At 35.6% G+C, this 22,048-nt stretch overlaps 2 protein-coding genes across 3 annotated transcripts; one reads left to right on the top strand and one right to left on the bottom strand.

Moving 5' to 3' along the window:
* Positions 1–3,910: 3,910 nt before the first annotated feature.
* LOC136230752 (uncharacterized) lies at positions 3,911–4,746 on the top strand. The gene has a single exon (XM_066019914.1). The coding sequence runs from the start codon at positions 4,028–4,030 to the stop codon at positions 4,580–4,582; it is 555 nt and encodes a 184-aa protein (XP_065875986.1). The 5' UTR covers positions 3,911–4,027; the 3' UTR covers positions 4,583–4,746.
* Positions 4,747–11,993: 7,247 nt separating this feature from the next.
* LOC136228594 (uncharacterized) lies at positions 11,994–18,404 on the bottom strand. Of its 2 annotated transcripts, XM_066017021.1 has the most exons (8): positions 18,156–18,404; positions 17,006–17,035; positions 16,707–16,805; positions 15,922–16,036; positions 15,265–15,553; positions 14,648–14,702; positions 12,711–12,832; positions 11,994–12,238 (listed from the first exon to the last, which is right to left on the bottom strand). In XM_066017021.1, the coding sequence occupies exons 1-7, from the start codon at positions 18,282–18,284 to the stop codon at positions 12,758–12,760; spliced, it is 792 nt and encodes a 263-aa protein (XP_065873093.1). In that variant the 5' UTR covers positions 18,285–18,404; the 3' UTR covers positions 11,994–12,238; positions 12,711–12,757. The 2 variants fall into 2 exon arrangements, with proteins under 2 accessions (XP_065873093.1, XP_065873092.1); XM_066017020.1 differs by lacking the exon at positions 11,994–12,238 and having other exon boundaries at positions 12,432–12,832.
* Between the last annotated feature and the right edge of the window lie 3,644 nt (positions 18,405–22,048).

Raw genomic sequence — 22,048 nt, 5'->3', positions numbered from 1 at the left:
GGATAAGAAGAATTACCTTTTGATGATCAATCTACCGTTGTTAATGAAGTGCCCACAACTCTTCTCCGAGTTCCCAAACACGAAATAAAACACGGGAAGATTAATTTAGAATCAACCGTTGAATAGCAACCAAAGTAGATTGCCTCTAACTAATCAACACAAGATTAAGGATAAAAGAAATAGATGAAATCAATTGATCGGAAGGAAGCCGTAGAAAATCTCGTCTTCGAACTAGGGGTGTCGAAATTTTCTCTCTCTTGCACTATGTGGATTTCGAAAATCTCTAGGGCTTGCTCTCTTGGAGATTTCGAAAATCACTAGGGGAGGGGTATATATAATCTCTTGTATCTAATCCCTAGTTAGATAGAATTAGGTGACTGAATAGGAATTCAATTCGGAATAGAATTCCTAATTATTATCTCATTATATATCTAATATATTAAGGATAATAATAATAACCTTATTGGATAATAATAGGAGTATTATAATCTAATTAAAACTCCTAACTTATTTATCCCTTAATTAATTTAATTCATAATCCTAATCCAATTAGGTTTGACAAAATCAAATTAATTATTCATGTATATCACTACATGAATTTCGACCCCCCCTTGGTCCATGGGCCTTATTGGGCTCAATTGGGCTTCCATCAATTAATTAACATCCATCTCTCTTTTAGGTTCCAAGTCTTATGTGTGATCCATTAGGTTCTTATTGCTTCCAGCCGTATGCAACGTTATTAAATTAATATTCAAAGAATTATATTTAATCTTTGCATAACGGAATGATGTACAGAGTATGTGATTAGCAAGTCCGTAATCATTCCCCCAGAGCTATAAGAAGACATGTTGATTCTGTCGTTAACCTTTCCGTATTAGTTACAGTATAATTCGATCCTTTATCAACTACATCCTTGAACTGAATCTTATGACTATGGGTGATGTCAAGTCACATATAGCGAGACGTTCGTTTTACTTGTACAGGCCGAGTCAACTCAAATAGATAGGTTAAGTGAAATCTGTATTTCAAGTCTTAAGCTATCACCTTACAAGGATTTAGAGTCGAGTCTTCCACAAGCGATCCTTGGATGTATCTCCCATTTATCGGGAGTGATAAATGCTCAATCCAATATATAAAGATCCCGCAATCACTTCTTGTGATACCCAACGTCTATTGTTCACACCCCAGAGTCATCTCTGTTAAGGATCGTGTTACACCAGAGTCAAAGCATCACATTCCGTAATCCAGAATACCAATTAATATTCCTTTGAGTCTGAGGATTAGTTATACCTATTAATACCAATGAGATGAACATGTGACAAGGATGAATCTACCCATCCTGTTATCTCAAATCAGATCTCCAATCCTAATGAACAACTTTTCATCGGATGTATGTAACTGTCCAGATATCTGTATATATGAAGCTTGTGAGATCAGCTTTCTGTCGAACAGAAGACATTGTTACATACAAGTCTCAACAGTGATATATCAATCCCAAACATATCACTTGACTTGGGGTGGTTTTAAGTTTATCAGTTTATTATAAAGTTTTGTCTCACTTCATGCTTGTATGAACACTTTATAATCACTTTAAATAAACTTACGGATTTCCTTTTATTAGACTTTATTTAGTGCTTAAAAGGGATTGCCTTTATATAGTTATAAAACATATATCTCATTAAAACAAATGATATAAAGAACAATTCATTTACATTAAGTTTGTATCCTAGAACAATTGTCTATAGGACACTAAACCCCAACATAAACTTCATACAACATAGGGGAGCCACGAGACAAAGGCCATAGAGAGCGAGCACCAAAAGGAGTTATCAATGTTATACCCAGAGGATTGAAGGAGGATCGTTTGGTAAAGAGAAAAAGGTTATATGAAGATAAAGAAAGAATAATTGATTTTAGATTTGAATTCACTTTTGGAACCTTAAAAAATCTCCCTCGACAGTCACACGACGATGCCCTGGTGATTGAAACATTGATAGAAGATTTCAAGGTTCGACGAGTCTTTATTGATACTGGAAGTTTGATGAACATCGTTACTAGGAAAGCATTTGAAGCACTGAACATCGTTACTAGGAAAGCATTTGAAGCACTTCGCCTAAATTCCGAGAGACCAATACTCACCTTATCACCATTTGTGGGGATTAGTGGGCATACATTTCCTTCACTAGGCAACATTCAAATGCGAGTAGCAATTGGAGATGGTCCAACAAAGTGGTACAAGAAAGAAAAATTTCTTGTAATTTACTTAATTCTTCCTTATAATATAATAATAGGCAGGACTTTATTATCCGAATAAGTCAGAGCTCTCTCCATCCACCATTTAGTATGGAAAATTTCCACGAAGAGAGGAATGTCGGTCGCTCAGGGAAATCAAATAATAGCTCAGAAGACGTGGCCGTGTTGAGTATGAAGCCAACACAGGATCCCACGGAGGAGGAGAAAGAGAGGGTTGAACCACTAGGAGCCTTGGAAACAATATAGTTAGTCGAAGGAAAATTTGTTTAAATCTCTGCAAAAATACTGATATAACTAAAAGAAGCGATCATCAATACATTGAATGAAAATATCAATGCATTTGCATGGTGTCCGGAGGATATCAAAGGAGTTTCACTTGAAGTTATGATGCATTCACTTAATGTCGACCCAGAAGCTACTCTAGTCATTCAAAAGAAGCGTAACCATAGAGTAGAGAGGCATAAGATCATTCAAGGAGAAATTTAAAAAAAATCCCGTTATTTACTACCCCGCACATCTATCTTCATCATAAAATGATACTTTAGTCTATATGTTACTTTTTAATTTTTATTTTGGTTCATGTACTTATTTGTTATTTTCTTATACATTTCCTACTTCGAAAATCAAGCACCACTACTCTATGTTGGGTTGTCGTACTCTCACCAGGGATCACCTTACAATCAAAGAGTTATATTGATTGTAAGGTGATCCCTGGTGAGAGTACGACAACCCAACATAGAGTAGTGGTGCTTGATTTTCGAAGTAGGAAATGTATAAGAAAACAAACACCACAAGTGGAGACTAAGATTAAGTGGTGGAAATTGCAAGGGGAGAATCAACAAAAATTTGTGGATGAGATGACCAAAAAAGATATTTGGACTTGTAATATGGATTTAGATATAGATTCGATATGGACTAAGATGGAGCATAGTATAAGGGAAGTAGCGAAGGAAGTTTTAGGAGAATCTAAAGGTAGCATGCCACCGGGTAAGGACACATCTTGGTGGACAAAAGAAGTACGACAAGCAGTAAAGAGTAAGCGAGAATCCTATAAAATATTGGGGAAATGTAGGAGTGACGAGAACTACGAAAAATACAAAGAGGCTAAAAGGGAAGTAAAGAAGGTCATACGAGATGCTAGAGGTGAATCGGGATCTGTATACAAGATTGGATACGAAAGAAGGGGAAAGAGACATATATAGAACTGCTCGGATGAGAGACAGGAAGACGCGAGATCTCGGAAAAGTTAAATGTGTGAAGGATGTGGATCAAAAAGTCCTAGTTGGAAATGATATCAAGGAACGATAGAGGTCATATTTTGAGCCGCACAGTTCGCTAACCGTTTAACAAAAGAGATCGATGCATCATCTAGCTCTTTGCACAAATCAATACAATCAGAAATCAAATCAGATTGTCAGTTCTGTGTCTAACCGTAGTGAGTGGTATTCTGCTCCTTCATTTTTGTTTCCCATTCTTTTAGCTGATATCAGCCAATAAAGTTTCGTTTTCATTAAAAAAAAAAAGTAAAAATATAAAGACCTTGTAATTATTTATCTTTAGAAAATAGTAATTTTTAAGAATAAAAAGGTTATTTTGGTATTTAGGTGAATTCTCCTAATTTTTGTTGGTAAAATCTGGTTTAAAGTCGAAAGGGTGGTGTGGATTGGGGCAGAGCACGTTTCTCAATCTCGAGATCACAAAACTCAATAAACCAACAACCTAACTCCGTTAATCTTTACAATCCCTCTCTCTCCTCACAATCCCTCTTTCTTCTATGGCGGACTACGACTCCAACCAGCAGCAGCAGCAGTCGATCCCGAAGGAAACAGCACTGCAAGCTCTAAACACCATAATCCAACTCCATTTTGAGAAAACTCTAGAAAAGAAAAGAGCAATTGACCTTCAGAAGAAGGAGCTCCACAAGCTCTTCCTTCTTTTCTTCATCTTCCTGTCCCTAATATTCATCGGAGAGGCTCAGGATAATCGGCTTCAATGCCGGCATTGCTGGGCACCTATTATCCTACTGTCTCTAGCCCATCTGATGTTCTATGTTTCAGTGGCTCAAACACTTAGGTGCATCAATGGGTTCAAGTACCAAAGGAGATGCCACAAACTCACCCTTGGATTGGCCACTGAAAGGCTTAGGGATTTGAAATTGAGATTGGGTACTGTTGAGTTTGGAGATGAAGCTGAGCTTGAGATTCATTATCAAGAACCTCCTGACAGTTATTTTGGTAAGTTCAAGAGGAATTGGGCTTTGCATTTTGGATTCCTCATCTTTATTTATGTTTTCATGCTTTCTTCCTCTGTTGTTCTTCTTTGTTATTAGATTTCTATTTTCCCTTTTCTGCTTTTGGAAAGTCGAATATTTTTAAAAATGAAAAAGGATTAGTAATTTCTCTGTTGCTTTACTTTGTAGAAGAGACAAAATTGAAGGAATAGTTTGTATTATTTTTTTAAATTTTGAATGCAAAAATGACCGTTGAGGTTGAATGAATATTAATGTCTGGGTTTTGGACTCTGATTCATTAATTTGAAATTATTGTGATTAAATTGAAGTTTAGTGATCAAACGTTAAACTAAATAAAAGAACAAAAGTTAGCATTTTGAGTAGATCTATCTATCTATGACAACTCAATAATTTATGAGAGAACCATCAATATTCAATACTGCCACAAAGAAAACAAAAATCCTAAATTATTACTACATTTATAAAGAAAATTTAATAATTGAAAGCAAGTTTCTTTTTACGCATATACCCTTCTGCCTATTTCTAATTCAATTCATGGATCTAAATTTTACAATATTAACTGCAAAATGAAAATTGTAATAAGAACTAGGGAATAAAAAATGCCAGCTATGACTTTTTGAGTGGGACAAATTAATTAATTGAATTCCTATCAAAATTGGATAATTGATTAAGAGTTGGCTGAATTTGTGCAGTTGACACTTTTTGGAAACACTACTGTTAAACTATCTCTCATCTTGGCCTATTTGGTAAATGGAAAATTACAAAATTAGATTAAATAGGAGACCTATTTACATATTTAACCCATTTACTCAACTTAGTACATATGTAGATTACATTTGTACGACTTTTCCAAAATACCCTTAATATATATAACACTTAAAAAAAAATTCTCCTTTCACCTTTCGCCCTCCCGTCTGACTTCGCAGATTTCGCATATTGCGAAATATGTGAAGACAATGTTTGGTTTATTAGATGATGTCAATTCGCAGATTTCGCAATATGCAAAGTCTGAACGTGTTTTTGCGAAGTGGTATAATAACAAAAAAAAAAAAAAACACAACAACAAGTGATTCCAACATTAAAACCATAACATTATCAAAATTTATAACAAAATTGCCACAATAACAATATTAAAATCATAACATTATCAAAATTTACAACAAGATTGCCACAATAAACTCCTATCTAATCATTTCAAAGTGAACGCAACGAATCTAGATGGAAATTTCTCCTTGTATTGGAAGTCCATACCTTTTGGGATGAGAAATGGAAATCCAGACCTTTTGGGATGGATGTTTCCAATGGTGCATACCAAGATTGCCACAATAAACTCCTAACTAATAATTTTAAAGCGAACGTGACGAATCTGGATGTGAATTTCTCCCTGTATCAGAAGGAAAGTCATCCCCTCTGCACCCCAGTACACCGCCTTCCTGCGTTATGTTATGTATTCAACCATATTCAGAAAAATTTAATCATGTTAGGCAGAAAAAATGAAGATTTGGCTTCACGAAATAAGGATTCGCGAAGTATGCGATAAATGTGCAAGAAATTTCGCGAAACGATGATTTCGCGAAGTCTGTGAGGAGAAATGTGACGCTTTGATTTCGCGAAACGATATTACGCGAAGTCTGCGAGGGAAAATCATGAACTTTTCCCTCGTAGACTTCGCGTAATCATCGTTTCACGAAGTAAAATCGACACCTTTCAGGCTCTTTCTCCTCGCACACATTCGCGAAAATGGAATACGCTAAATGAATTTCTGGAAAAAAACACAGAGAAAACAATAGATACTTACATTTTTTCGCGCCTTTCACCATTAAAATCGACAATAACCATATGATAAACTGGGGAAAACGATGAAAATTACGTAGAATAACGATTGCTTTAAACCGCACAAGAAGAAAGAAACCAAGAGACGAGCAAAAACATGAAGATGAAGAACATGACGTCGTTTTCTAGCAATAGGAAGATGAAGAATCAAGAGATGAAGAGAGGAAGAAGAGAAAGACATGGTGATGAAGAGAAATGGTGCAGATTTTGCGAAGTATAAAGGAAGAAAGGAAGATCAAAGGTCTGAGAAGAGAAACCGTTGGGGTAAGGAAGAGAAAGGGGAAGAGGGAAGATGAAAGGTTAATGGTATTATGGAAAAGTCACATAAAAACAGTCTAAATATGTAGTAGCTTGAGTAAATGAGTCTCAATTTGATCCAATTTTGCAATTTTCCCTTTAATAAATAATTTTTGGGTAAAACTAGAGATTTAAATCACTTTAGAGATTTTGACTTGTCAAACCTCTAATAGTAGTGTTTGGTGAAAAAAATATAAGAGATTTGAACCACTCTAAAGGTTTTGACTAGTCAAATCTGTAAAAATGGTGTTTGGTAAAAAGAGATTTGAAAGAGCTTATTAAGTCCAAAATCTAATTTTGAAAAAACTATATTATGAGCTTTTTCAATTAGCTTATTGCTCCATCTCGTTTGAATGACATTTTTACCCATAATTTCTATCCTTTAACCCCAAATATGTATTTTATCATGTATGTATTTATCATTTGCTCAAAAAGCTATTAGCAATCAGCTAAGTTTTACCAAACAAGTTTACACAATCAGCTAATCAAATCAACTAACCAAAAAGATAATCGGTTAACAGCTAATGTAATCAGTAAACAACTATTTGCCAAACACGACCCTTTTCTTTTATACTCTACCTAAGATGTGTTTGGTTACTCGTATTTTCTCATATTTTCTGCTTTGCCTAAGATGTGTTTGGTTACTCATATTTTCTCATCATATTTATCTTTTCATTTTAAAATGGGAGTTTTAAGTATTTAGTAAGTGACTTTCTGTTTACCTTATATATATATAAAGTATTTTTTTTTTACAAAAGCATGAAATCTTTATTTCTTTGAAATGCCAGCTTTTTTCTAACAGCAAACCGTAATAACAAATAGCAACAGCAAAAAGCAAGTAAGCATGACGGATCTAAACTTTTAAATCTACAGTTTACCCTTTAGCATTACCAGGTCAACGTCCCTCATCAGAAAAGACTAATTATATCTAACAAAATATGTTTAGTAGAAAATGTATGTATGTATATAGTTGGTTTGCACTTTGTGACTCACTAACGAAATTAATTTTGTCTCTTAGATATAAGCTAATATAAGTCTCATGTTATTTTAATCTAAGTCTGAGATTTTAAAGGCCTATAGATGAAATAGTAAATAAGGACCTAATTAATAAATACAAATAAAACATAAAATAAGAAAAAGCTACTATGCTGATTTTTTTTACTTAAAAATAACATTTACAAAAAAAATAATAATCTAATAAAAACATTCAATTTGATATGAAAAATATATATTCAGTTGCTTATACAAAATATTACCTACAAGTATTTCTAGATGCAAGAAAAAAAAAGCGGCCCGGTCGCACTACGCGTCCCCGCTGAGCGAGGGTCTGGGGAGGGGTCCCACCACAAGGGTGTACTGGGGCAAGCCTTTCCCTGTCAATTTATTTGGCAAGAGACCGCTCCTAAGACTCGAATCTGTGACCTCTTGGTCACACGACAATAACGTTTACCGTTGCGCCAATATTTTTTGAGTTATTATAAAAAAATCTAGTCATACGATTGTTTAGGTCTATAAGTTATAATCATTGTTAGTGCACTTTTTGAAATTTTAATTTCTGTATTTTTTTTTATAAAAAAATTTACTTTTACACCCATCTGTTATACCTAAATGTGTGCTACGATCTCTTTAAATCTATTGGTGAATGAACAAATTCTACATGCTCATTAAGGTGCATGTGATCAAGACTGTATTTCCATAATAGTTGCATCTATTTAATTTCTGAATTTATTTTCTAAAAAAGAATGCTTTTGGACCCTAAGCAGACGTTCCTCCTACCCATGCCTAGTGACAGCCCTGCTCAATTCAATGATGATTGTCCAAATTCATTTCGTCAGTTATCGACCAAGTGAAACCATCACCACTATATATATATATATATATATATATATAGGAGGGATCAAGTGAGAACCCTCCTTTAGGTGAGGACACTTTGTTAGGTGAGAACACTCAAAACTACGTCGTTTTGAGTATAAAAATCAATAAAAAACACTCAGTGCTACTTGTGGGATTCAAACTTGAGTTCTACTATCAACACTCCACCATACTTACCACTAAGACAATTACTTCTCTTGTTCATTATATCACGCGCGCTGCTTAATATAACATTGTACTAGTAGCTTCTATTGTTTAATATTTGACACATGCACTTATTAATATGCATAATAATGAATTATTAATAGAAAAAAAAAGAAATGTGCATAATAATGAATTATTAATAGAAAAAAAGAAATGTGCATAATACTGAATTATTAATAGAATGAAAAATGAGAAAAACAAAAAACACGAAAAACTTGAAAAAAATGCAATAAAAAAGACGAAAAACAAAAAAAAATCGTGATGGAAATATTTCATCACGTTTTTCGAGTTTTTCGTTTTTCGTATTTTCAAGTTTTAACGTTTTTTTCATTTTTAATGTTTTCTATTTTTTTTTTGTTTTATCGTTTAATAAGAATTGTGCATAATAAGTATTAATAACAAAATGCAAGAGTTAGTCGTAATGAGGATTCATGTCTATTATTTATGTAATGCTCATTACATAAATTTGTAAAGAAAACTTGAGTGATGTATTTGTGATTCTAAAATCTAAGAACATGCTCTAATTTCTTATTTATTTAATTCCTTTATATTTTTATAATTTATGTTATATAAGAAAATATATTTTTTAAAACATACGTTAGAACATATATTTTAACTTTTAAAACACGAACTATGAAGTTTAGAACGTACGACATATTTTTTAGAACATACGATATGTTTTTTAGAACATGTGTTATGTTTTTTCGAACATGAGTTATAAATTATATTATAGAACAAATGAAAAAGCGATCCAGACATCTACTGATTTTTTTAAAACATTATACTTAATTTTTGGAACACAAACTATATATTTTTTTAAAAAAACGTTAAAACATATATTTTAACTTTTAAAACACGAACTTTGAAGTTTAGAACATACGACATATTTTTTAGAACATAAGTTATGTTTTTTAGAACATGTGTTATGTTTTTTCGAACATGAGTTATAAATTATATTATAGAACAAATGAAAAAACGATCGAGATATCTACTGTTTTTTTTTATAACATTATACTTAATTTTTGGAACACAAAATATAAACTTTAGAACATACGTTATGTTTTTTAGAACATACGTTATGTTATTTAGAATATGAGTTATAAATTATATTATAGAACAAATGCAAAAATGATCCATATATTTACTATTTTTTTAAAACATCATGGAGTGTAAAATTAATCCAATGGTGAAAACACACAAAGTAAGGCGTACTTTGTCAAAAATAAAGTAAGCATAGCCTTTACCATGTAACAATATTTAGAACATCGTCCTTAACATTTTAAAATATAAATTACAAAAATATAGAGGAATTAAATAAATAAGAAATTAGAGCATGTTTTTGAATTTTTTTTTCTATTAATAATTCATTATTATGCACATTTCTTTTTTTTTCCTATTAATAATTTATTATTATGCATATTTAATCGATATTAATAAGTGCATGTATCAAATATTAAACAATAGAAGCTAAAAGGGCAATGATATATTAAGCAGCGCGCGACATAACATACAAGAAAACCAATTGGCTGAGTAGTAAGAAGTGTGAAGTGTAGTTGAGAAGTCCAAGGTTTGAACCCCCCTATAAGTTTTTTAATTTTCCTACTCAAAACGTAGTTTTGAGTGTTCTCACCATAAGGAAGTGTCATCACCTAAAAAATGGTTCTCACAAGAGCCCCCCTATATATATATATAATTTGATGAAAAATGTCGTTTATTCTTAATCGTTTTTTCTAATAACTTCCTCAATGTGTTCATTTTCCATATGTGGCTTATTTTAAGGAAAAAAAGTTCATTAAACTTAATTAAATTCCAGATACATCAACAAGAATAAACACCTTTAAGAACTCTGGGCAACGTTTCAAAAAACAAACACTAGCATTAAACCTAGTCGTCCGTGCAAGGCTGTGAGCAACTTGGTTCGTTTGTATTCAAACAAAAAAGGAAGAAAATCTTGTACTTTTTGAGAAACGATTGGTAGCTGGAGATAGTATACTCCGTGAAGGGTCCGGAGCACGCTTGAGAGTAGCAATCATAGTTTGAGAGTCGGACTCTAGTATACTCCGTGAAGGGTCCGGAGCACGCTTGAGAGTAGCAATCATAGTTTGAGAGTCGGACTCGAGAATAACATTCACATAACTAGTCTGTTCCAGACTAGAGAAAACTTATCGAATACAGGCTGCCTTCGCCATGGTTGGCTCCAAAGCACTAGGGAGACACTTGGAGAAACATTACATTACTACCTCCCCTCTATAGTTGGGCAGAACATTACCACATCCAATTTAGTTTGTGTTAGTTCATACTTTTCGTATTTTTACCAATTTTCACATTTTGAATATTGTCTCTCACGTTTTTTTTTTCTTTAAGTTTTTACGTTTTTCACATTCCACATTTTTATCATTTTCACATTTTCAGCATTTTTCATGTTTTTTACATTTTACCGTTTTTACCATTTTTCAGGTTTTCCCATTTTTTCTATTTTTCGCATTTTTACCCATTTTTTTATGAAATGTAAAACAAATTATCAATAATTTTGAACATGTTAATTTTGGAATAAAAGATAATATTAGTTATGCAATAGTTATTCCTAGTTTTAATTTAAGAATCTCTATTCTACCAATTGTGGAATACAAATTTCATGGAATGACTATTCCATAATAATGAACCAAATGATGGAATAAACATTCTCAAAGAATAACCATTCCATTCATAGTTGATTCCATGGAGTGAAGTGGATGGGGATGATCAGATATTTGAAGTTATTATAAGATTAGGGTATTTAGACCCCTAAGATGAGCCATCAATTCTTAAAATTGCAAGGGATATCATGCAAAATGACATCACATGGATGGCGTCATGCTCACCCTTCTTTGAGGTAAAAGGCCACACACGGAAACTGGCGATCCAGGTACAACGATGAGCGGCCCAGTGACTCTAACAAGGCCTAATATCAGCAAGTCGGGCTTTAACGCCAATCGCAAAAGAAACTTCCAGAATCCTACGAGATAAAGGATTCCTCTTAGGATTCGGACTCCTTAAGGGACTAGGAATCCTAAACTCATAAGGATTTCTAAGAAGCTGACAACCTTAACTTAATCAAACACCGTAAATGGACAGGAACGGACACAAGGTTCAGTACATTAACTACTATATCTCAACTAGTTCATACCCTTCAATATGATCCAATCATAAACTGACTTAGACATCGGAGCGGGTTCAGCGGACTCCGACCCCGTCTGACCTTCGTTCTATTTTACATATTCATTACGACATCGAATTGATTCCACAATTTTGGACACGTAAGTAATATCATTATAGGTAACAAGTTATCAGCAAGTAAAGCTAGTAAAGCGTTAGAGATCAACAAGGAGAACAATGATACATGGAAAAGTTGTTTATATATATATATGCTTGAATGATTTGAAACTTTTGTTTTGTGAAAATGTGAGTCATCACCTGAATCCTCTATACTGGTAGACGCATCAGGTCAGGGCGGACTACTACACTTTTCAGAAACAATCACCTGCTTATCTATAAAGTTAAAACACACAAAATTTAAATCATGGTATGCTATTATAAACAAAATATTTGTTGATTTGGTAAACATATGATATCTCATCAAGAAATCATTGACATCTAATTCATTCACTAATTGTATCATAGATACTTTTATCACCAATACTGTTTATTTCATGTCATAGGTTTGTTTCAATCACCATTCAAAGAAAAAAAAAATATTCAATTTCAGAAATGCCAGTAAAATCATACAAATACTTAAATAGTTGCACATCACAGTGTGAATTTGGTTGTTCTAGTCACCATTTTGGCATAAAAATTGCAGAAAATTAGTCAAATTATTTGAAACAAAATTATTGTGGGAGAACACTTCCCTGGTGTATGTTGCTAACTGTATTGATTTGTTAGTTTGTTTCAACAAAATAAATAAAAGTTAAGTTATTTTGTTACTACAAATTGAAAATTCCAGACCATAATGAAATATTACCAATAGTTGAATGACAATCTGTGCATTTAACCCTTAGTTAAAACTGTTTAAACTCCTGATAGAGCATCGCACAATGATTTGTATGCATTAACGCAGAGTTTGAATTTTTCTTCAGCCATTTCCTGCATACATTCAAATATATATAAAAACCTTCTATACTAAACAAATACATATAATAAATAAAGTACAGCCTAATTTCAAAACATTCAAATTAGGACACAGCTGAGTTTGCTTTCCTGTCTAAAAAAGAATTTGAAAATGGCAATGAAGAACTCAGCTCACAAATACATCAAGTCAAAACAATAGAGTGACAAACTCGGATATAGAGTGAAACTTGGCTCATAGAATCAAATTCCCTCCAACTAAACTTTGGTATTATCAACAAGTGCACAACTTTTGCTTTTTTTTTTTTATTAAATTAATCTAAATGTGACAATTAATGGACATGTATGATATTATCAACCAGTTTGGCTTTATGCCGGGAAGATCAACTATGGAAGCCATCCGTCCAATGAGACAATTAATGGAGCACTATCGAAATAAGAAGAAAGACTTGCATATGGTTTTCATTGACTTGGAGAAAGCATATGATAAGGTACCAAGGGAACTACTTTGGTGGGCCTTGATAAGGAAAGACATTTCGCGGAAATATATTGACATCATAAAGGACATGTATGAGGGAGCATGCACGAGTGTTGGGAAGACTGAAGAGTTCCCTATTACGATTGGAGTGCATCAAGGTTCCGCACTTAGCCCATTTCTTTTTGCCATCGTTATGGATGAACTAACAAGTTCACTTCAAGATGGTATACCATGGTGCATGTTGTTTGCAGATGATATTGTGTTGGTTGATGAGACGAAAGAAGGAGTGGAGAGGAAGTTGGAACTATGGAGACAAACTCTAGAATCTAGAGGCTTTAAGTTGAGCCGAAGTAAGACAAAATATTTGGAGTGTAAGTTTAGCGGCCATAGGAGTAGGGAGGCAGGGACAATCACCCTAGATGGGAGAGTTGTTCAGGCCTCAGATTGCTTCCGGTATTTAGGATCTATTATCCAAACGGATGGAGAAGTAGATGGAGATGTTGCTCATAGGATTAAATCTGGTTGGTCGAAGTGGAAGAGTGCTACGGGTTTCCTTTGTGACCCCGGCATGCCTAATAGATTGAAGGGAAAATTCTACCGCACGGCAATCAGACCAGCATTGTTATATGGTACGGAGTGTGGGCAGTGAAACACTGTCACATCCATAACATGTCGGTGGCGGAGATGCGTATGTTGAGATGGATGTGTGGTCATACGAGAAAGGATCGGGTGAGTAATGAAATAATTAGGACAAAAGTAGGGGTCACATCTATTGAGAATAAAATGAGAGAAAACCGACTAAGATGGTTTGGCCATGTGAGACGTAGAGCGCTTGATGCGTCGGTTAGGAGAACCGAAGAGTGGCAGGGATGTAGTGGTGAGGGGTAGGGGAAGACCTAAGCAAACTTGGAGGAGGGTGATCGAGAGTGATATGAGTTTACTGGGAATTGAGGAAAATATGGTAGTGGATAGGACGGAGTGGAGGGAGCGAATTTGTGTCACTGACATGACTTGATTTCACGGTTTTATATGATGGTTCATGTTAGCCGACCCCAAATCATTTCGGGACTAAGGCTTTGTTGTTGTTGTTGTAATCTAAATGTGATGTGTGTAGATCGATGATTCGCAGTTTTTCTTAACACATGCCAATTTCTGATTTTGACACGTGTCAATTGACCAAAAGAAAAGTGCCAAGTTGAAGAACCAGAGTGATATGCAAAGTTATGTTGAGAAAAAAGGACCCTTTATCCAACAAACTGAGAGGAATATTCTGAATAAAAGTCCAAGATCGACATTCATGTATTAATTGCAAAGTAAATGCAACAAAAAGTGCAAAGATAAATTTATCAACTAACCTGCGAAGGTCCTTGATGCTTATCAGGATGCCATTTTAGTGCCGAAATGCGAAAACTGCAAGGTTTATTGAAACCGTATTAGGTGATAGATAAACAAGATGTCTAAAGGAAGAAATCAAGATTGTTCAAATCATATTAAAATGGGAAAAAGCCATATTTTGGTCCTTGTTCTTGCCTCAATTGTCGAATAATTCAACAGTCCCTGATTAAGGAATCTGTAAAATTTCACAAATGAGAAAGAAGATGGATCTGTGAAATTTTTAAACCTTACAAGTTTGGTTAAAATTGAGTATAAAAAATGATTTGTTATCATATCGGAAATGTTAAAGATCCAAAATCTCAACTTCACGTGAGATTCTTGTTGGCCCTCAATTTTAACTAAAATAGTAAAATTTATAAATTTCAGAGATCTAATTCCTCTCTCATCTGTAAATTTTACAGATATATGAGTTAGGACATTATCCAATAAATGAAAGTACATAGGCTAACTAAGTCTAAATCAGAGTAGACGGGCATATTGAAGAAATTTAAGGAAGCAGAAGGTAAAAAATATGGGTTTTGGTGAACAAAATGCAATTACTGTAGTTATTTAATATTGAAAAGAAGTGAAGGCTTACGCATATTTAACATCTTTAATGTTTAAAGGACCAGTTGGAGGCAAACCAAGAGTTGTTCTGTCACGACTAGATCCAATAGAAACAGATTCATCATATGACTCCCTTTCACTTGTAGCATCCCACTCTTCATCCATATGACTTTTCCGCCTCCAATCATGTCCAAATGTAGTAGAGCTTCGAAAATGAGAGTGATTAAAAGACCAAGTATACCATCGATCACCAAAATTTGCTTGGAAAATCGTCTCAGGATCATCTGACTCCTCAGAAAAACTCTCTCTTCTAAACTTACCTGGACATTTCACCAAAGAGTTTGTTTAACTGTAGAAACAGCTAAGAGATCATTTACAACAATAAGAAACATAATTTTAACTCTCTCTTCTAAACAGTATGCATGACTCTGTAGATTTCTTGTATTGCATATTATATTTTATACTTCATTATTATATACATTTACAACTTCATATATCTAAATTATTTTTTATAAGTTTATTTATAATTTTTATTTTTATTATATTGAAGTATTTATAATTAATTATTGTTTATACTTGTTCATAAGCTCTTCCTTCTGTTCTTGAATATGAACAGAAATGAAAGCAATAAGAAAAACAAAACAGAAGAGAAGAGAAGGAAGGAACAAAAGTGAAAGAAAAAGCTCACGTTTCGTTTTCTTGTTGTGAGATTTCACATGATGTCGAGCAGATGTCTTTGGTTTCTTCTTTTTATCTGTGCCCTGCAAGCCCTCTGGATCAAATTCCCATTTAGGCTTTTCATCCTGGGTTGAAGGACAAAACAAAACCATTTGGATCATAAAAATGGAGCTATAGACGAAGATAAACAATATGATGCAGTCCATGCTTCTGTTTCAGAAAGAAGGCGAGAGAAAAGCAGCATGATTTTTTAGCATTTCACCCTTGACATTAGCAAAATCATCATTTTGCAACCCATATGTGACTTTTTTTTTTAACGGCATGTGAATCTTACACATCGTCGTGCAATAAGGATTCTTTCCAATTGAGAGATTACGCGAATGTAAGGGGCTCAATATCATCAAATAAAAGATCTGAGGCTCAACCCATGGATTGTGCCAAAGTACATTTTGCTGAGGAAAAAAATCGAAGGCTTTTTCTTCCAGGGACTAAGCATCAAAGTCTCACATTAGGACTTGTATTTAACTTATTTTCAACAAATGCATTTGATTAAAAGAAAAAGGTTCTGGTTCTGTATTATTTTAGTTATTATAAGCATATATGAGCTGGATTGGTTATACAATACAATACATTCAAAAGAAAAATGTATGATTATCAAGTCAAATTATTTCAGCAATAGATAAATGGAGAAGTAATAAAACCACAATGAAACTACCCTCAATAGATTGGACATTAAATAAAATTTCGTGTTGAGGAATTCTGAATATGGTTCAAGAAAGCTGCAGTAAAATTCACCTGGAATGAAGCTTTTGAGGATAAACTACCAAAAATAATGCCTTTTAATGCTCTCTTTGCATCTGCACGTTTTTGACGTACTACATATCTTGCATGATTCTGAATTCAAATTTTGGTATCACAAAACTGTAATTAATGGGCATATAAATGATTAACACGCAAGTAAACAGTAAAAAAGGTTAAAGGATATGTAGAGAAATTGAGCATTGAAAATTAAATATGTTTACTAAATTCACAAAAGTTAATACAAAACAAATGCATAATTATCAATCTGAAAAGGCCAACGGAAATATTTATACCTTAGGAGGTTGTTGAGATCCTCTTCCTTCCTGTAAAATTTACAAAAGACAATAAATAAACAAATAAATATCAAATAAGAATAAGAATAATGTCATTCCACAATATCATGCAGAGCTTTGATAGCTATGTAACCAAATAGGGCAATCAAGTACCTTAATATTATTATTTGATAATAGAGCCTAAGATTTGAACATACCATAAAAAAATCCGGGATCTTTTCACCTTAATACAATGTGCACCTAGTATGCAGGAAATATAAATAAAGACATTGACCATATAAGATTAGAAAAGAATATTTCTAATGGAAGAAACAACCTTTACGAAAAGGATAAGAATACAAAGTGTTGTGTTAAAAGGAAGATATAAACTTCTGTTAAATACTAAGTGCTATCCCTCAAAGCATAACAGACACATACCTAATGACATTAATTAATATTTCCATTCAAGTAATTCTTCAATGAACATTTAAGCTGTAGGATCTCTATTTTTAAAACAACAGGTGTTGCCAGGAGAGATGTAATACCATCCAGAGTTTGTATGACTCATTTTTCTTTTAAAATGCAATCTTTGCTGAGTCTTATATATTATGGGTTTTGGGCAGCCAAAGAAGCTTTACTAAGGAAATCTAGATAACTTAATGCAGTTCTTCACTGATTTCTCCACTTATTTTCCACATCCATCTCAATCATACCATTATTTAGGCAACCTTTATTTAAACCTAGCAGCATCCAAAACCATATCATATGAACACACTTGAAAATTGAAATGATCCCCAAAACACAGAACTCAATATAATAAGTGGATCCAGGACAACTATAAAACCAACATCTCAGCCCATTCATGGAAGAAGTTAAATGGGTCAGTTGTTAATAGGAAAGAAGGCAACTTTAATGTTGTCAAAAAATAACATAAAGACAAAAGCTCCTCCTGCAACTGTTAGTCTCTTCCAATATTGTTAATATCTTTCAGGAGTATGTTTCAGAGATAGAAAACATTGTCATCTATAAGCATAAAGTTGCAAATTTGAACTTTAAAGTCATAAAAACAAAACAATAGAATCATAAAGGTCATAATTAAGCAAGAAACTCATAATTTCAAGTATCGAAGAAGAAAAACAGAACAATCTGATATTCATTAAAAAAAACTCACAGGTTTCCATCTATGGCATGTAGCGGGTGTAGAATGAATTGAAGCGTAATGGGAAATTGATAATTGAGAAGAAGTTGGAAGGAAGGTGTTTTTGAGAATGAAAAGGTTTCGGCATCTGGGTAGAAGCATGATCCAACAAAATAAACAGTAGAATCAAATTAAATTTATTTATATATAAAGAATTTGGGATTGGGAGTGTTGAAGGGAACCGCGGAATCGACCTGAATGCCAACAGAGTTAAGAACCTCCAAGTTAGCCAGCTAATTTCGGGTAAATTAGATAGCGGAAAAGTACAAAAATAAACATGTGATTTGACCCATTTTTGAACTGCAATCCTAAATTTGCAAGTTGGTACCATGAACTTCATTCCGCTAGCAAACATATACCAAATTGACTAACGGTGTTAAGGGAAAAGAGTTAATTTGGCCCTTATATTTATTTATTTTATAAATTAACTCCCCTTATTATCTACTTACCACAAACAAACCCCAAAATTAAAAATAAAAATCAAATACACCATCTTCTTCCCCTCTCTTTTGATTTTTTTTCTTTCTCTCTCCTCTCTCATCTTTCCCTATCTAAATCAATTTCACCATGAGTGTAATTTACCATTTTTCATTCTAAACATTGAATTGAACACTACTAAATAATCAATCAACCTAGAAATTCTATAAAATTGAAACCTAATTAACTGTGAAATGGATCAGAAAAATCGCTCTAGAATTCACGGACAAATACTTGAAAGAACCAAGAATTGTAGGATCTAAAAGAAAAGCTAAGATTTTTATCATTAAAACGAAAAATCCAAACAGATCACACAGCTAAAAAGAAGAAAAGGGAGATAAATGGAGGAGCATATGATGAAACTAGCAAATCATAAACCGATTACAAAAAAAAAAGAAAGGTAAAGAGGGAATTAAAATTGGATCCTGAGGAAAAAAAACAAAAGACAATGGAGGTTCAACATGTGACGAAGAAATCTTCGGATGAGCTACTGAGGAAATTTGCAGAATTAGGGGAAGAGAACAACGTTAGAGTAGAGGCGGAACAGAAAGCCTAAGCCTCACCCTCACCCTCACCCTCACCCTGGGGCTGTAGATCAAGTTGAAAGAAAATCACTTCTTCTTCCTCAGGTTACTAGAAAGCCTCTGATTCTTAGGCAACTTCGAATTGGAACATGTAGAGATATCAACAACAAATCTATCTTCCTTGCACTTGCTTCTTTCTTTTTGCGTTTACAAAAATTAGGGATCTAATTAATTGAATGTATTTGATTCTTGATCTGGGAATGCGGAATAGTGATCCGGGGCTCCGTCGGGGAGGTCTTGCCTTCTCGTGGATCGGCCTGCGCGGGGATCGGTCCCTGCGGATACTCCGAAGATTAAGACAGTTAGTTATTCTTAGAGAGCTTTTTAATCTAGTGTGAGTGAAGTAGAGAGGTTATGAGTTACCCGATCTGTGCTTCTTCCTTTAATGGTCTATTTATATCGGACAGACTTGGGCCTAGGGGGCCCTCTGCTTCTCGGACGTTGGTGGGCCTCTTGGGCCTTAAGGTGATAATCCGAATCAAATGGTCCCCCCGGCGATGTTAGCCGAGCATTTCATGCGAGGAGATATAAGTTTGAAAGGATTTTATTCCTCTCTTAACAAGTGGTAGACAGCTGGACGGAAAGATGTCCGATTTCCCCGTTTGAGGCCGTTCAGAAACTTTGCATGCGTTGTGGATATCAGTGCATAATTTATTACCCCTTCATTAAATGCCTCTGCATGCGCCGTAAAAGACACCTTGGACACCGTGCTCTGCCGGCGCCTCCGTTTTTTGGATGGCTATAAAAGGCAGGGGTAAATCCTCTTTTTCGGTTTACTTTGCCAGAATCTTTTCCCTCTTTGCTTTTGTACCGTCTCGTGCTGTTTTTGAAGTCGCTGTTACCTGTTGATCGCTCCGTCGGTTCTGCCGTTTTAGTCGTGCTTATTGGGTACCGGACATATTAGTTGACGAAGCTTTGCTGAACATTCCTTACGACACTAGTCGTAACCGTTGCGAGGTCAGTCGTACCTCTAATTTCTCCTTTCTTTCGCTCTTTTCTTTAGTTGTTTTATTCTGGGGAGGGGGAGTATGTCAGAGGGTTCTTCACGGGGAGCCCTAAGAAGATTGCCTCCAGTCACACCGGGTGATTTTACGCTGCGTGACGCTTCGCGAACTCGGGTCGTAAAACGAAAAAGGCGAGCGACCGCGGAGGAGGAGAGTGCTTCTGCGGCGACAAAGAGGAAGAAAATCCTAGAGCGTGCGCCGCCTAGTGTCGAGCGGCCGCTGGGGGGAGTTGCCGCCGGAGTTCTTGAGGTAGTGGTGGTGGTACCAGAGGGCTTGATTATCGAAGAGCGTCCCCTGGCTTCGATTTACGAGGAAATGCGCCAGAGGGTATGGACTCGCGTCGCGGGGGTCACTAATATTGATGGTCGGCGATTTGAGGGAGTGGAGCGGCCAAAAAGGCCGAAATCTTTTTCGGTCGAGGATGCGCATAGTATTTTTGTTGCTAGGGATTTGGCCGCTATTTCTGCGGTGTATCGATTGGGGCAGCCCTACGAGTTAGTCACGCTTGGGGAAGATATCCGTGCTCATCATGCGGGTGGCGCGAACGAGCTTATCGTTTATGAGGAGCAGCTTGAATCGGGGATGCGTTTGCCCCTACTTCCCTTTTTCGTGGAGGTTCTAAAAGAATATGACTTGTGCCCTGGTCAGATCCATCCGAATGGGTGGAGGATGATGGTGGCCTTCTACTCGCTATGTCGGTCGGCTGGATATCGGGCAACTGGGTTGGTATTTCGTGAGTTCTTTCGGCCGAATAAGGGGCCCCAGTTGCAACACGTTACCTTCCCGCACCAAAAGTTCAAGGTGATTGGTGGGTTGAAGGATAAAGTTCACGAGTATAGGCACCATTACTTTTTGGTGCGAAAGCTGGACGGCGATTTTCCTTTTCGAGTAGTGTGGAACGAGGAGCCCATGGATCCCAGCCATTGGCTAAAGACTCGAGAAAAGTTGCCTTTCGAGGAGCAGCTTGTGTCATACTTAAAGGGGCTTCCAACAGATAAAGATCGTAAGCAAGACGTCGACGAGCTTGTGCGTCACTTTCTAGCCGTCGGGTACTATATTTGGAAGCAATGGCGAATGGCTCAGATATCCGGATGGAGCGCAGCGGATTTTGAGAAGTGGAAACGTGGGTACAATTTCAAAGCCGGAGAGTTGGCAGAACTAGAAGCGATTTCCGTGAACGTCGCTGTTGTAGGTGAGGGGTCGGGGTTGTAGGTTTTGTTCATTTCATTCAATGTGTTGTTACTATGTGATCTATGTGGTCTAAATGTTCCGTTCTTTCTTGTCGTGCAGGTCCCGGAGATCCCCGTGTCAGCATGGACTTTGATCCAAATGAATTTGGTGTTGGCCTCGACACTGCGGAGGAAGCTTTTGATGTTGCTTCTGGATCCCTGGCGTCGTTTTCTTCGCTCGAAGATGCGAACCAGGTGGTTCAGAGCATGGGGGGCGTGCTCTCGGTGCACGAGGACCTCGAGGTTGCTGGAGACGTTCCGCAAGGGATGCCCGTGGAGGAGCAGGAGGCTGAGCAAACTGCTGAGGTGATGGTTGTGGAAGAGGAGCAGGTTGAGAAACAACTTCAAAGGCCCCTTACCCAGAAACGTAAGAAAGACAAGGGTAAGGCCGTTGCTGGGATGGAGAGCGACCAAGTTCGTGCTGGAGATGATATTAGTGGAGAAACCGACAGCTCTAAGCGAGCGTGCACCGAGGGTGGTTCCGATCTTGGAACAGGGATGATGGATCGCGTAGGCGACCATTCGGAAATGATGAAGAGAATGGACATCAAGATTGCCAAGTTCCGCGAGTA

This window comes from Euphorbia lathyris, chromosome 5 (assembly GCF_963576675.1).
Source record: "Euphorbia lathyris chromosome 5, ddEupLath1.1, whole genome shotgun sequence".
In the NCBI taxonomy this organism is placed as follows: domain Eukaryota; kingdom Viridiplantae; phylum Streptophyta; class Magnoliopsida; order Malpighiales; family Euphorbiaceae; genus Euphorbia; species Euphorbia lathyris.
Note: the sequence above shows the minus strand (reverse complement) of the source record. Positions and strands in the feature narration are given on the sequence as shown.

Excerpts from the sequence above, each read along its gene's own strand:
- LOC136230752 (XM_066019914.1), top strand. The coding sequence starts at position 4,028 with ATGGCGGACTACGACTCCAACCAGCAGCAGCAGCAGTCGATCCCGAAG.
- LOC136228594 (XM_066017021.1), bottom strand. The coding sequence starts at position 18,284 with ATGCTTCTACCCAGATGCCGAAACCTTTTCATTCTCAAAAACACCTTC. Across the intron at positions 16,806-17,005 it reads GATCTCAACAACCTCCTAAG|AATCATGCAAGATATGTAGT; the intron begins GTATAAATATTT and ends ATTTGAATTCAG. Across the intron at positions 15,554-15,921 it reads TCACAACAAGAAAACGAAAC|GTAAGTTTAGAAGAGAGAGT; the intron begins GTGAGCTTTTTC and ends TGAAATGTCCAG.